The 16,571-nt window shown below is 46.8% G+C and overlaps 1 protein-coding gene across 1 annotated transcript in view; it reads right to left on the bottom strand.

The window, feature by feature from the left end:
- Positions 1-432: 432 nt before the first annotated feature.
- LOC121861097 (nectin-4-like) overlaps positions 433-16,571 on the bottom strand; it is an 82,569-nt gene continuing 66,430 nt past the window's right edge. Inside the window, exon 5 of the mRNA XM_042358659.1 lies at positions 433-473. Coding sequence (XP_042214593.1) covers positions 433-473 — 41 coding nt within the window. The remainder of the gene's footprint in view (positions 474-16,571) is intronic.

The raw sequence follows: 16,571 nt of genomic DNA, 5'->3' as shown, positions 1-16,571 counted from the left end.
GTGGTTAAATGTAGGTTAATTGTTGGTTGATTGAAGGTTAAATGTAGGTCAAGTGTAGGTTGATGGTTAAATGTAGGTTATATGTAGGTTAAATGGTTAGATGTATGGCAAATTTAGGTCGAATGTAGAGTCGAATGTATGATAAATGGTTAAATGTAGGTCAAGAGGTCAGATGTAAGATAGATCAAGTCAAACGTTACTAACCTCACTCAGTAACTTGTTGCTAGATCAGGTTACACTGGGCCTTGTCCAAGCTACACACCACCGTAACACTCACAATGCATGTCGATGGTGACGGTAGTGGTGGTGACGGCGACAGGTGCGGTGGAGGCCTTGCAGGTGAGTACAGAGTGGGCGTGGGCGCGGTGAGAGGGTTAAGCACCAGGTTGTTTGACACTACGCCCGACCCCATGGCCAGCCAGAGTCGCTCGATCACTGCCTAAACCACCACGATACCTTAGGCTGAGGACGACCTGAGAGAGAGAGAGAGAGAGATGAGATAAAAATGTCGTTCAGTTCATGTGTGTATCCAGGTAAGTTATGTTAATTGCAATAAACATAATTCAGCAATAACTTAATTTACCTGAGTTCAATGGCCTTGTTTTACAGGTAATTGGGAGGTTGACAGGTAAGGATATTGTCTCAACCCCGTGTACTGAAACAGGGTCAAGGTCAATATCCTAACAAACGAGGTTAACTTGGATAAAATATTTCTTAACCTCATTAACCTCGATAAATCAGACTTAAGGGATAATGGCGTTAATGAGTGTGTTGTATACCTGAGGCGATAAACCAACAAAGGGGGCCTTGTGTTTAAAATATTGCCATCCATAAAGTAGAGTTATTTGGCCTCTGTTAATTGCTACAAAATCAGAGCATAAACACTATGTAGAGCATTACACGCCTCGTGACTGTAGGTCAGATGGGTCAATTAGTTTTAATCCCCAACCTAATCTTACCTAATGATTGTGATTGAGTTCATCAGACGAGGGGAGTGCCTTGAGATTGGGGCCTTAGAATTGAGCCTATCAAGACTGGGCATCAAGATTGGGCCCACCTGACCTACGATCTTCAAAGCGTTATGCTAAAACCAGGTTATTCTGACCATAGACAACACACACACACACACTTACACTCTCCACACAAACCACCACACAAAGTCACACACACACTCCACTTCTATCTCCCACACCTCTCAAACTATAACACAACCAACACTTTCTCTCAACCCACTGATTGCCAATTCAGCGTCTGCCCCTCACAAAAGTTCAAAAACGGTCGACCCATACGTTCAAAACCATCCCGAGGCCGAGGGATACCATTTCTCGATCACAACACAATCAAATGGTTCCATAAATAAGAGATGAGGTGGGCGGTGGCGGGAGAGGCAAGGAGTGACATAATAGTTCTGTCTGCTGATCGCCATTGTATCGAACCCAAACTACAGCTGTTGGTGTTATTGTGATAGAGAGACAGAGGTGGTAGTGGGTAGTGGTAGTTATGTGGTGATGGTGTGGTGATGGTGGGGGTGGTAGTGGTGATGATGGTGTAGCGGTGGTAAGTTTTTGGTAGCACATGGTGTTATGTGGTGATGATGTAGTGGTGATATTATAACAGCGTAAATAAAAGAAAACTCCATTCCTTCATCTACACACACACACACACACACACACACACACACACACACACACACACACACACACACACATTAACAGCTGTTCTATACATAAACATGGTGTGGGATATTTACATACATAATACATAAACCAACCGTGACCTGACACTCTTATGGGGTCATTTAGGAAGGTTTAATACAGGTTACAGGTTAAGTGAATGTAAACTGGGTCTTGTAAGGCGTGTCTCAGTTCACCCACCATGTTTATAACAATTGACCCTTGCTGTGACCTCTGACCCACTATTGACCTAGCGTGGGCTGTGTGACCTTCCATTTCGACCTATGGTGTAAAGGGCCAGATTCCATAAGACAACCTATCGTCACCCAATCCTATCCTAACATTCCCATCCATCACCCCAACCCCAATCATCCTAACCCCAATCTAACTTAACGTAACCAAACAGCTAACCCACTAACTTATCAAACTCTAAACTAACCCAATAAAAAGACAGACAGACAGACGGACAGACAGACAGACAGACAGACACAGACAGACGGACAGACAGAGATAACCCCACCACAGTCTACAAAAATATTTACCCCTGACTTTGTTATTTTTGAAATATGAAATTAAACAACAAAACAAACAAGAACACCCGACAAAAACAAAGAAACAAAGAGATTATTTTGTGCTTTATGTAACGTGATGAACAAAAAATAATACTGTGCAATTTACATTATTTAAAAGATAAACAATGACAATATTAAGAGACATTATTGCAACACTGTGGTAATATTCTTGATAATTATTAGACAGTAATTACAACTATTATTACATATATAAATTATATTATTTCTTGAACATCTTTAAAAATATAACTGAAGATTATTACATATAATATTTTTAATATGTTGAAAAAAATAAATGAAATACAAAAAAAAAATAATAATGAATAACAAATTAAATATATTAATAAAAATAATGATAATTATAGCGTAATATAGTAATTTAGATTAATAAAAAATATATAAAAATTAGAATAACAACATAAAGAAATTAAGAAAAAAACAAATACTGAGTCAATTCAACACAGGTATTCACACAGGTATATATACATAACATTGAAGTAATAACAGTAATGCATGACACACTGTTCATTACAATACCTGGCCTCTATACCTCACTAGTATCCGGCCTCTACCTCCCAGTGTATCCGACCTCTACCTCCCACATTAACCTAATACGAACCATCACTAAGAGTTAACATTATCACGACCTCAATGGAACAAGACATTAATGCCAGCGATGAGGCTAACACGCTGTATGTTAACTTAACATGACCGGGAGTAATGTTAACGGGGTTATATTGTGGGGTAGTTCGTCTGTCCGTCTGTCTGTCTGTCTGTCTGTCTCTTTTCTTGACCTCATTATTCTCTATTTGCTAATTCCGTAAACACAACACAACACACACACACACACACACACACACACACACACACACACACACACACACACACACACACACACACATACACCAATACCCAATCACACACGTACATATATCCAACCAGACACCAATAAAGTCAACACCCAACACAACACCAACACCCAAACAGTCATACGGCCAACACTCCATACAGTCATAAACACCCACACACCCATACAGTCATACACCTATACATCAACACCAACACATAAACACAATGAACAACACCCACACCCAACCAACACAACACCCAACCCAACACAACACACAACCCAAACACAACACCCAACCCAACACCCACACAACAGCCAGACACCCACATACAGTCATACACCCATACAGTCATACACCCATGCACCCATACACCCTACAGTCATACAGCCAGACACCCATACAGTCATACAGTCATACACCCATACAGTCATACAGTCACACACCCATGCACCTACACCCATACAATACCCTCTAGCTCCAGACATACAATACCTATACATCAAGCACCCACAGTCATACACCCAGAACACCACAGTCATACCATACAGTCATACACCCTACAGTGCTTGAGAGCACCCATACAGCCAGCAACCTTATTAGCCATACACACATCAATCACCAGCAGCAAACACAGTGTACTAACAGGACCCGACAGCCTGTTGTACTCAGTTGGTCCAATGGAACCTGTCATGTTTCTCTCTTCTCTTTTACTTCTTTATTTTTTTCATTATCTTTTTATTCTTTCTTTATATGTCTCTCTGTCTCCCCCTATTTATTTATCATTTATTATCTCCAACAAACACACACACACACACACACACACACACACACCCACACCCCACACACACACACACACACACAAACACAAACAAACAACACATAAATTCATCACTTTTATTTACTAAGTCTAACAGGTGGTACAATAACGCAGGTAAATTATGGTAGAGATACATAAATAACCATTACCTTGACGACAGGTAACTCGGGTTGACGCAGGTAAGGCACGACTACTGGCACTAAATGGCAGTGTGTTGGCGGTAAAGTAGCCTGTTGCCACATTCAGTATAATGGGACCACCTACACCACTCCCCACCTCCTGCTGCCCCCTAGAGAGACAAGACAGACAGACAGACAGATTTACTAGAACTGGGACCTATTACGACTAGCACCCAACGACTGGGGCCTACACGACTGGGGCCTATTAAAACTGGGGCTCATTAGCATCAACCTAACTACAAAGACATCAGTCACTCTTATATCCCACAGACAGGAAAGCCATATATGTCTCACTGATACAAGACAACAACAGACTGGATGACTGTGTACATCCCTGTGTACACCGAATACGCACATGTCTGTGTGTCTGTATGTCTTTGTTAAAGTTCTCTTGTTCGTGTTCTTATCCTGTTTTTCTATCCTTTTCTGTATATTCCTCCATCTTTCTTTTATCCTCGTCTTTGAATATTTATCCATCCTGCATTATCCTTTTTCAGCATATCCCTTTTATCCATCTTCACATCCTCTTCCTCATCCTCCAAATCACCTTAATCCTTCATCCTCTTTGCCTATTCCTCCATCCTCCTCTTCGTCTCAATCACCATCTTATTCTCTCTCTCATTTCCTCCCCATCATCAATTTCTCCTATCCACACTTATCCATCTTGTCATCCCATCCTTTATCCTCCCCGTCGTAAATCGGTCTTTACGCGTTAATCGGCTTGGATTACCACCGTCGCCTGGGAGTTATTTTTTACCCTTAAGATGAGTTAAGAGCGAGGTGAACTATAATCTCCAGGAGGGCCATGGAGGGCTTGCCAGGCATGGGAGGTTCATTTAAGGTCATCTAAGGTCAGGTCAGGTTTAACAAGTTAGGTCAATTCATTAAGTCTTGGTACCAGTCCGAATGTTTTGGTTAGGTTAGTTAGGTTAGCCCAGGAGTACAGTAAACCCATTTGGACAGCAGCTCATCAGAAGTGGGGCCTCAAATACCAGTGATTAGGTTGGGGCCTATTAGACTGCACCCATTACGACTGGCAGAAGTACCCATTAGGACTCATTAGGACTGGCAGGACCCATACTGGCAGACTCAGGAGGATGGGCGCCCCATTTAACCAGCCATCGTGTTTGTCCTGTAAGAGAAGTGTTGTGTGTGTGTGTGTGTGTGTGTGTGTGTGGTACCAACATTCAATTCCTCAACCTTGTCTCTTCGTTTCGGGGGCATTAATTAACTACAGTATACCGGTGATAAATATACAACTTAATCCTTAAGTCATAAGTATAGGTCGAGGTTTATTATTATTATTTTAGATCGGTTTAAACTAGCAAGAATTATTATGATGTTCTTTTAAAATTCCCGGCACGACGCCAAGACTGTGTTCCTGTGTGGAGGTCAAGGAAGAAGGAAGAGAGGAGGAGGAGGACGAAGATGAAGAAGACAAAGAAAATAAAAAAGAAAAGAAGATGAAGAAATGAAGATAGAAAGAACACGAAAACGAAGAAGAAAACGAATGCAAAGACAGAAAGAAGGAAGAAGAAAAAACGACAAATAACAAGAACAAGAAAGAGCGAAACAAATAACATGCTGGTAACAACAACACAAATTCGCCGGTAATAACCACGAGAAGTTTAGGATGACGGAAATTTGGCCACGATCTACGTAACTACGATTAACATATTGATTCTGGGCAACACGCCAACCACGGTGGATGTTCCTGCCCCAGTGAGTGAGTGAATGAGTGAGTGAGTGAGAGAGAGAGGGAAAAATATTGAGTGTGTGTGTGTGTGTGGCCAGTATAACAGAGACTGGCACAGCAGTCCCGGGAATTTTCTGCAAATCGCAAAAATGATGTTCGATCAAGAAGAAGAAGGAGGAGGAGGAGGCGGGGAGGGGGAGAAGGAGGGGGGAGGAGGAGGAAGGAGGGAGGGGGGAGGGGGAGTAGAGAACATGAGTGGTGGTGGTGGTGCAACAGTGTCTCAGGGAGGGAGGGAGGGGAGGAAAGAGAGGGGAGGGGAGAGGTGACCATGTTGTTTCAAAGCTGTGGACTGAGGCCCCTCACCCCCACCCCTCGGCCCTCCCCATTATAGTCCACCTTCGGCTACTCCTGCGAGGACGCCATCTACAGTGGTCGGCGACCTCAAGACCTTCTACAGGGTGACGGAGTTAAACTTGGCGATTAATGAAAGATTATATTGGATTTATTTATTAAATTTACCTATTTGTTGACAACTTATTATTTTTATTATTTACATATTATTATTATATATTATTATTATTATTATTATTAGCGAGATATAATTACCATCTTAGTTATTTTCAGTGCGAATTTCCGTCACTTTACGCTGATTGGACGAGAAGGCCGCTAAACCCCATCTACTGAGAACTGACAGGACAGTGACGTCATACCTCATCCACCTAAAAAAACCGAGAGTGGAAGACAATGACGTTGGCACGACTGCTAAGTTAATTGTGATCACACGTCATGCCCGAGCAACTCAAGGCACTGCGGCCATACCTGTTCCAACCAGGTGCACTCACTAAGCCAGACCATTATCGTAACGTGAACTTACCACCTTAACCTGACCTACCTGAACCCCACAGAAACCAGGTACAAAGGAAGAGCAGGTAGAGGCAGGTACAGAGGCAGGTAAGCAGAGGCAGGCACAGTGTAAGGGCAGAGGCAGGTACAGAGGCAGGTAAGAGAGGCAGGTGCAGAGGCAGTACAGAGGCAGGTACAGAGGAGTACAGAGGACAGAGGCAGAGGTAGGTACAGAGGCAGGTGCAGGTACAGAGGCAGGTGGCAGAGGAGGCAGGTAGCAGAGGTACAGAGGAGAGGTAAGCAGAGGCAGAGGAGGTGTGTAAGCAGAGGTAGGCACAGGTGAGAGGCAGGTACAGAGGTAGAGGGAGGTAGAGGTAGGTACAGAGGTAGGTACAGAGGCAGGTAGGGTGAGGTAAAGAGGCAGAAAGGCAGGTACAGAGGCAGGTGCAGAGGTAGGTACAGAAGGCAGGTACAGAGGCAGGTAAGGAGGGGCACAGAGGTAAGCAGAGGTGACAGAGGCAGGTAGCAGAGGCAGGTACAGAGGCAGGTAGAGGCAGGCAGAGGCAGGTGCAGAGGCAGGTACAGAGGCAGGTGCAGAAGGTACAGAGGTACAGAGGCAGGCAGGTACAGAGGCAGGTACAGAGGTACAGAGGCAGGTACAGAGGTACAGAGGTAGAGGCAGGCAGAGGCAGGTACAGAGGCAGGTACAGAGGCAGGCAGAGGCAGGTTAGAGGCAGGTAAGGCAGGAGGCAGGTAAGAGTAGGTACAGAGGAAAGAGAGGTACAGAGGCAGCAAGAGCAGGTAGAGGCAGAGGTACAGAGGCAGAGGCAGGTACAGAGGTAGCAGAGGCAGGTACAGAGGCAGGTACAGAGGGGAGGTACAGAGGCACAGAGAGAGGCAGGTGAAGGACAGGTAAGCAGGCAGAGGACAGAGGCAGAGGAGGACAGGACAGAGGTACAGAGGCAGGTGCAGAGGCAGGTGAGGAGAGGTGTGAGGCAGAGGTAGGTAAGAGGCAAGCAGAGGAGCAGAGGACAGAGGGGAGGCAGGTACAGAGGTAGGCAGAGGCAGGCAGAGGTAGTGCAGGTACAGAGGAGGTAAGCAGAGGTAGGTGTACAGAGGCAGGTATAGAGGACAGAGGTACAGAGGCAGGCAGGTACAGAGGTAACAGAGGCAGGTACAGAGGCAGGTACAGAGGCAGGCAAAGATGCACAGAGGCAGGTGCAGACAGAGCAGGTACAGAGGCAGGTACAGAGGCAGGCACAGGTAAAGAGCAGGTGCAGAGGCAGGTACAGAGGCAGGTACAGGCAGGTACAGAGGCAGGTACAGGGGTAAAGAGCAGGTGCAGAGGCAGGTGCAGAGGCAGGTACAGGAGAGCAGGTGCAGGAGGCAGGGTGCAGGAGGCAGGCACAGGTAAAGAGCAGGTGCAGAGGCAGGTACAGAGGCAGGTGCACAGAGGCAGGTACAGAGGCAGTACAGAGGTGCGCGAGGCAGGTACAGAGGCAGGTACAGAGGCAGGCACAGAGGCAGGTACAGAGGCAGGTACAGCAGAGAGCAGGTACAGAGGCAGGCACAGTGTAAAGAGCAGGTACAGAGGCAGGTACAGAGGCAGGTACAGGTAAGAGCAGGCAGAGGCAGGTGCAGAGGCAGGTACAGTGAAAGAGCAGGCACAGAGGCAGGTGCAGAGGCAGGTACAGAGGCAGGCACAGTGTAAAGAGCAGGTACAGAGGCAGGTCATGCAAGAGCAGGTACAGAGGCAGGTACAGAGGCAGGTACAGTGTAAAAGAGCAGGTGCAGAGGCAGGTGCAGAGGCAGGTACAGCGTAAAGAGCAGTACAGAGGCAGGTACAGAGGCAGGTACAGAGGCAGGCACAGTGTAAAGAGCAGGTACAGAGGCAGGTACAGGAAGAGCAGGTACAGAGGCAGGTACAGAGGCAGGTACAGTGTAAAGAGCAGGTGCAGAGGCAGGTGCAGAGGCAGGTACAGGTAAGAGCAGGTACAGGAAAGAGCAGGTACAGAGGCAGGCACAGAGGCAGGTACAGTGCAAAGAGCAGGTACAGAGGCAGGTACAGTGTAAAGAGCAGGTACAGAGGCAGGTACAGAGGCAGGTACAGTGCAGGCACAGAGGTACAGAGGCAGGTACAGAGGCAGGTACAGAGGCAGGTACAGAGGCAGGTACAGAGGCAGGTACAGAGGCAGGTACAGTGAAAGAGCAGTACAGAGGCAGGCAGAGGCAGGTACAGGAGAGCAGGTGCAGAGGCAGGTGCAGAGGCAAGCAGGTACAGGAAAGAGCAGGTACAGAGGCAGGCCAGTAAGAGCAGGTACAGAGGCAGGTGCAGAGGCAGGTACAGGTAAAGAGCAGGTGCAGAGGCAGGTACAGAGGCAGGTACAGGTAAAGAGGTACAGAGGCAGGTACAGAGAGGCAGGTACAGTGTAAAGAGCAGGCAGAGGGCAGGTGCAGAGGCAGGTACAGAGGCAGGTACAGTGTAAAGAGCAGGCAGAGGCAGGCACAGGAAAGAGCAGGTACAGAGGCAGGCACAGAGGCAGGTACAGAAGAGCAGCAGAGGCAGGTACAGAGGCAGGTACAGGAAGAGCAGGTACAGAGGGCAGGCATGTGAGGCAGGTGCAGAGGCAGGTACAGTGTAAAGAGCAGGTACAGAGGCAGGTATGAGGCAGGTACAGAGGCAGGTACAGTGTAAAGAGCAGGTGCAGAGGCAGGTGCAGAGGCAGGCACAGAGGCAGGCAGTGTAAAGAGCATAAGTACAGAGGTACAGTGTAAAGAGCAGGTACAGAGGCAGGTACAGAGGCAGGTCAGGTAAGAGCAGGTACAGAGGCACAGAGGCAGGTACAGTGTAAGAGCAGGTACAGAGGCAGGTACAGAGGCAGGTGCAGAGGCAGGCACAGTAAGAGCAGGTACAGAGGGGCAGGTACAGAGGCAGGTACAGGTGAAAGAGCAGGTGCAGAGGCAGGCAGAGGCAGGCACAGAGGCAGGTACAGGAAAGAGCAGGCACAGAGGCAGGTACAGTGAGGCAGGTACAGGCAGGTATGTCAAAGAGCAGGTGCAGAGGCAGGTGCAGAGGCAGGTACAGAGGCAGGTACAGGAGAGCAGGTACAGAGGCAGGTACAGAGGCAGGTACAGAGGTACAGGTAAAGAGCAGGTACAGAGGCAGGTGCAGAGGCAGTGCAGAGGCAGGTACAGGTAAAGAGCAGGTACAGAGGCAGGCACAGAGGCAGGTACAGAGGCAGGTACAGAGACAGGTACAGAGGCAGGCACAGAGGCAGGTACAGAGGCAGGTACAGTGTAAAGAGCAGGTGCAGAGGCAGGTACAGAGGCAGGTACAGAGGCAGGTACAGGAAGAGCAGGTGCAGAGGCAGGTACAGAGGCAGGTACAGGTAAAGAGCAGGCAGAGGCAGGTACAGAGGCAGGTCAAGAGAGCAGGCAGAGGCAGTACAGAGGCAGGTACAGTGTAAAGAGCAGGTGCAGAGGCACAGAGGCAGGTACAGAGGCAGGTGCAGAGGCAGGTACAGTGTAAAGAGCAGGTACAGAGGCAGGTACAGGAGGCAGGCACAGAGGCAGGTACAGAGGCAGGTACAGAGGCAGGCACAGAGGCAGGTACAGAGGCAGGTACAGAGGCAGGTAAGAAGGAGAGCAGGTACAGAGGCAGGTACAGAGGCAGGTGCAGAGGCAGGTACAGTGCAAGAGCAGGTACAGAGGCAGGTACAGAGGCAGGTACAGAGGCAGGTACAGAGGCAGGTACAGGAGGCAGGTACAGAGGCAGGTGCAGGCAGAGCAGGTACAGAGGCATCAGAAGAGGTGCAGAGGCAGGTGCAGGAAGACAGGTACAGAGGCAGGTGGGTAGAGCAGGTGCAGAGGCAGGTGCAGAGGCGGGAAGAGCAGGTGCAGAGGCAGGTGCAGAGGCAGGCAGTATAAGAGCAGGTACAGAGGCAGGTGCAGGTAAGGCAGGTGCAGGGCAGGTGCAGAGGCAGGTGCAAGAGACGGGTACAGAGGGCAGTGCAGAGCAGGTGGGGGAGCGGAGTACAGAGGCAGGTGCAGAGGCAGGTAACAGAGGCAGGTGCGGGTAGAGGAGTACAGAGGCAGGTACAGGTAAAGAGCAGGTGCAGAGGCAGGTACAGTGTAAGAGCAGGTACAGAGGCAGGTACAGTGTAAAGAGCAGGTGCAGGAGGCAGGTACAGAGGCAGGTGCAGGAAGAGCAGGTGCAGGGGCAGTGCAGAGGCAGGCAGTGTAAACAGGTACAGAGGCAGGTACAGTGTAAAGAGCAGGTACAGAGGCAGGTACAGTGTAAAGGGGCAGGTACAGAGGCAGGTGCAGTGTAAGGCAGGTGCAGGGCAGAGTGAGGCAGGTGCAGAGGCAGGTGCAGGGGCAGGTGCAGAGGCAGGTGCAGTGTAAAGAGCAGGTGCAGAGGCAGGTGCAGAGGCAGGTGCAGAGGCAGCAGGGCAGGTGCAGAGCAGGTCAGGGGGCAGGGGGGCAGGTACAGAGGCAGGTGCAGAGGCAGGTACAGGGGCAGGTCACAGTGTAAAGAGGCGGGTACAGAGGCGGGTACAGAGCAGGTGCAGAGGCAGGTGCAGGTGAGCAGGTACAGAGGCAGGTACAGTGTAAAGAGCAGGTGCAGGAGCAGGGGAGGCAGGTACAGGGCAGGTACAGAGGCAGGTGAGGGCAGGTACAGTGTAAAGAGCAGGTACAGGTCACGTGGGTTTTCTTTCCCTTGTATGACTGGAAGGATTGGTTGTATGACTGGAAGGATTGGTTGTATGACTGGAAGGATTGGTTGTATGACTGTATGATTGGAAGAAGAAGCAGAGGAATAAGAGAGGAATAGAAGAAGAAGGGATAGGAGGAGTCTGTGTGGTCATCCAATCAACATAAAGTGTTCTTCCATCGTCCAATCACCTTCGAGATCCGTATGCCCAATCTTCCAATAAACTTTTAAGGTGTTTGTGTTATAATCCAATCAACGTCAAGATGTTTGTGTTCTCAACCAATCAAAATGCACCTTGGGTGATTCCAGCCCGGAACTAAACAAATAATAAATAAATAAAATAAATAAATAAATAAATAAATAAATAAATAAGATGTAATATAATTTTAAGTGTTATTGAGACCAGGGAAAAGGAGGGAGGAAGAGACGGAAGAGGAGGAGGAAGAACTGATAGAGGAAGAAGAGGAGGAGGAGGAGGAGTGTTTGTCTAGTTATACAGAGGAAGAGAGGAACGACAGAAGAGTGACGGGAAGAGAGGGAGAGACGGGAAGACATAGACGAGAAGACACAGACGGAAAAGACACAGACGGGAAGCTTATAATAAATTCTCTCTTATAAATCGTTATCTTAAAAGTATAGATATAAGGCATAACCCGATATCTTAACCCTCAGTAAATAACCCCCAAATGGCTATCCCCTTAAGGGTTTTAGGGGTTAAGGGAGGATAGCACACGTGATGGTAGTTTTAGCTATCAGTATCGGCTATCGTATTCTCCCTTCCTCAGGTCGATAACAAGAGATGATGCAAAACTGTTCAGTGTGAGACAGCTAGGACAGAGAGGGGTATTGATTATGTTAAGCAGAGGAGGGGGATGGGGGAGAGGAAGGAAGGGGATGGGGGGGGGGAGGGGAAGAGGAGGGGAAAGGGGGGGTGGGAAGAGGAAGGGGAGGAAGAGGAGGAAGGGGAGAAGGAAGAAGGAGAAGTAGGGAATAAGGGAGGAGGAGAGAAGGAGGAGGAGGAGAGAGGAGGAGAATGGGGTGTTGAGATATGGAGACTGACGAGAGACACACTGGATCTGGTGATCTGGGAGACGTAGGAGACAGATATGTTGATGGAGAAGGAGGACGAGGAGGAGAAGGGGAGGAGGAGGAGGAGGAGGAGAGAATAAAGAGTGCAGAGGAGATGGAAAAGATGATGAGGAGATGGTAAAAAAGAAGGAGGAGGAGGAGAACATGATAATTCAGAAATGGAATGTGGGAAAGGAGAATAATATTAAGAGAAAACAGAAAGAAGAAGAGAAGGAGAGGCGTCAAGGAGGAGAGAAGAAAGAAATGAGAAATATCAAGAGGACGAGAAGCATTTTTTATTTAATTAGAGAGAGAGTGTGTGTGTGTGTGTACCAAGACAATGTGCAGAAAAAGTGGAATTCAATGGAAAGTGGTGGTGGTGTGGGCATCCATATTACGACAAACACGAGTAAACACGCAATCTGTGGGAGTGGAGGGAGGAGGAGGAGGAGGAGGAGGAGGAGGAGGGAGGAGGAGGAGGGAGGGGAGGAGGGAGGAGGAGGAGGAGAAGGAGGAGGAGGAGGTCAGATGAAAGGTAGGACGAAGAAATGGGAGAAGAGGAAGAAGAGACAGAATAATAATAATAATAATAATAATAATAAAGAGCAAGAACAAGAAGAACAAGAAGAACAACAAGAAGAACAAGAAGAAAATAAAAACAAGTATCACACTACAGAAGAACCAATCAGGAAAAGAAAGATCAATAATTTTAAGATAATCTCTCAGTGTATCAATAATCCACAACAACAACAACAACACAACAAAACAAACAACAACAACAACAAACACAAACAACAACAACAACAATAACAACAACAACAACAACAACAACAACAACAACAACACAACAACAACACAACAACACAACAACAACAACAACAACAACAACAACAACAACACAACAAACAACAACAACAACAACAACAACAACAACAACAACAACAACAACAACCAAACTATATCAACCTCACACCTCTTTCTATCACGACCATTTACAAGAAAAATTAAACTAGAGATTTTGTTAATTTATTTGTTTTTTTTTTTCAGAATCCCAACTCGTAGGAGGCGGCTGAGGGTGACACAGTACATTGCCAATCTCGAGTCCCACTTGAGAGTTCCTGGGACACGTAAGGTAAGTTCATACTCTACTTAAGTTCGAGGTCTAACAGGGTAGATTTAAGCTAAGTCACAAGGTTGGGTTAAGTTCTGTATCTGTTTTAACTGGATAATATATTTATCGTGATCTTGGGAGAGAGAGAGACACTCAAATAAATTAAAAAGAAACAGAAAACTAAAGATTGAAAGAGACAGAGAGAACTAGTACTAAAGACAAAGAGACAAAGAGACACTAACACCAGGCACCAGTCACTACGCAGTCTTATCATCAACAAACCAACTCGACTGATCTATATACACACATACACACATACTAAGTTTACGCATGAATACGCATCAACGCACCTAAACAAATCTCCGCGTATATTAGACAAGGAGGAAATGATATGGGATGGGGGGGAGGAGGGGACCTTTAATATGAGGCACACGAGGTATTGATGAGAGGAGAGAGACCAGGGTGAGGGGGTCAATAAGGTGGCAGTTACGGAGGGCGTGGTGAGTAACTAACTACTCAACTGCCTTCTCTCGTGGAAGTATTAACATTACTGTGTGTTTTTGTTCCCGCTAATTGTTCCACATTTCGTTATTAAGCCTTTTAATACGGCGCCCAAATAGATAAACCGTTTAATTAATAGCCAATAGAAGGCTAAAAATCACCTGGGCAAAGGTAATACTCCACATTAATTACTAGCCCCTCCAAAAAAAAGAATATCGAAAAAAATATTAATATGTATAAGAAAGGTGATTATATTGATCGGTTAATGAGGGTAAGTATAATATTTATGTGGCGAAAAATATACCCGTTTAAGTCATTGTTAATTCTGGTGGATAGTTTGTTTATATCCTGCCTCGTCTTGTGTCTATATCCTGCGTCTATATCCTGTTTAGTTTTCTGGTCATATCCTGCCTAGTCTTCTCTATATCCTGCTTAATCATATATCTATCAACCATCAACAGGATAGTATTAATGGCCGCTTCATCAGATCATGACAGCATCCTGGTCGATACACAACCTGGATATATACAACAGCTTGACCTGTCTGTCTGTCTAACCAAACCTAACCTAACTTGACTTGACCTGACCTAACCTAATCTGACCTGACCTGACCTAACTCAATGACCCATCTAACTCTATAGGGATGGAGGAAGAGGGAAAAGGAGAAGGAAGAAGGAAAGAGGAAGGAAAAGAGGAGGAGGAAGAAGGGAAGGGGAAGGAAAAGAGGAGGAGGAAGAAGGGAAGGGGAAGGAAAAGAGGAGGAGGAGTAAAAGATGAAGGAGGAGAAAGAGGAAAATAGAGAAGGGTAGGAAGGCGGAAGGATGTTAAAGAGAAGGAGGATAAAAGGGAAGAAGGAAGAGGTAGAGGAGAACGAGAGGATGGACAAAGGGTAAGAGGAGGAGGAGGAGGAAGAAGGAAGTAGAGAGGGAGGTCAGGGAGGTGGAAGGAAGTAAAAGATAATAAGGAGGTTGGAAAAATTAAAGACAAGAGAGGAGGAAGGGGGGGAGGGGAAGGGAAGGGGGGGAGGAGGGGAAGGAGGACAAGTCCCGCACAATATAAAAACAAACAGGGAGGTTCCACGGGGCCGCTAACTCATGGCCTTAATGATGTAATTATGACCTTTAGTAGAGACATGAACACTGGTGGTTATAACTCTACGATGGTGTCTGGTGGGGAGAGAGAGAGGAGAGAGAGAGAGAGAGAGAGAGAGAGAGAGAGAGAGAGAGAGAGAGAGAGAGGCACACAAACGGCGTACCAACTCTCAGTGCTTCCTTTTTAGTAGTAGTAGTAGTAGTAGTAGTAGTAGTAGTAGTAGTAGTAGTAGTAGTAGTAGTAGTAGTAGTAGTAGTTGTAGTATACCGTAGTGTAATCACCGACTGTTCATCACACACGCTAACCAGACGTCTTCCTAACACGCTATGGCAATCTGTGTTTACCTGTGTCATAGGTAGAAAGGTATACGCCACAGGTATACGCCACAGGTATACGCCACAGGTATATCTCTTCATGGGTGTGTGTAACAAGAGCCGTACTTGGAAAACAAACGTTTATACATACATGCAGAAAAACAGACGGGCTGAACAGACAGGTACAGATCAATATATATCCCTCCCTCTCCTACATAACAGAGTTGGGGGGGGGGAATAATAAGCTCCTCAAGGTAGTTTTGGATGTGTGTGTTTTGAGAACTGTGATGATGATCTGTCAGAAAGTTTGGTGGTTGGTTATGAGTGGAGGAGAGAGAGAGAGAGAGAGAGAGAGAGAGAGAGAGAGAGAGAGAGAGAGTCAAATTTATTCACACATACACTCATTCGTTTGATATATATATACAAACAAACAGACACAAACATAAACCAACACATACACACACACACACTCGCACGAACGACCAAACAAACACACAAACTCGCCTCTATTAACAGTCAAGTTTGAACAGATCAAAGAGGTAAGGCAACAAAGAAACTGGACCCCGTACACCAATCTTCAAGTGTATGTATGTATGTATGTATGTATGTATGTATCAAGAAAACTTTACCAATTCGGAATTATTAATGATTTTATGGAGTTCTCTCTCTCTCTCTCTCTCTCTCTCTCTCCAACTGCTTTCCTCCTCTTTCCTTCGCCCTTCCATTTTTCTTTCTCTTCTACTTCCCCTCCCCCTCTACCATTACTCTCCCTTTCCTCCTATTCTCCCTGTTTCTCTCTCCCTCCTCTCTTTCCTTCCTCCCCCTTTCCCCTCACTCTCGTTCCTCCGGTTTATCCTCTTCTCTTTCGTCCCCTTTCTCTAACCCATCTTCCTCCTTTGCTTCTCACTCACTTCCTCTATCCTCCATTCTACCCTCCGTCCTTCCCTTGCTCCCTCCTTGCCTCCATCCCTTCCTTCTCATTCCCCCCCTTCCCTTCTAACCTCCCTCTCTCTCATCCCCTTCCTTCCTCCCCCTTCCTCCTTCCTCCCTTCCTTCCTTCCTTCCCACACTGATACAACAGACACTCACACGGTAATACATTAAATAGATTACAAAAGTTGTTTCCGCTCGGAGACTGTA

The sequence above is a fragment of the Homarus americanus genome, unplaced genomic scaffold (genome assembly GCF_018991925.1).
Source record: "Homarus americanus isolate GMGI-L3 unplaced genomic scaffold, GMGI_Hamer_2.0 scaffold52806, whole genome shotgun sequence".
In the NCBI taxonomy this organism is placed as follows: domain Eukaryota; kingdom Metazoa; phylum Arthropoda; class Malacostraca; order Decapoda; family Nephropidae; genus Homarus; species Homarus americanus.
The sequence above is the reverse complement of the archived record's forward strand: the minus strand, read 5'-3'. Positions and strand labels throughout refer to the sequence as shown.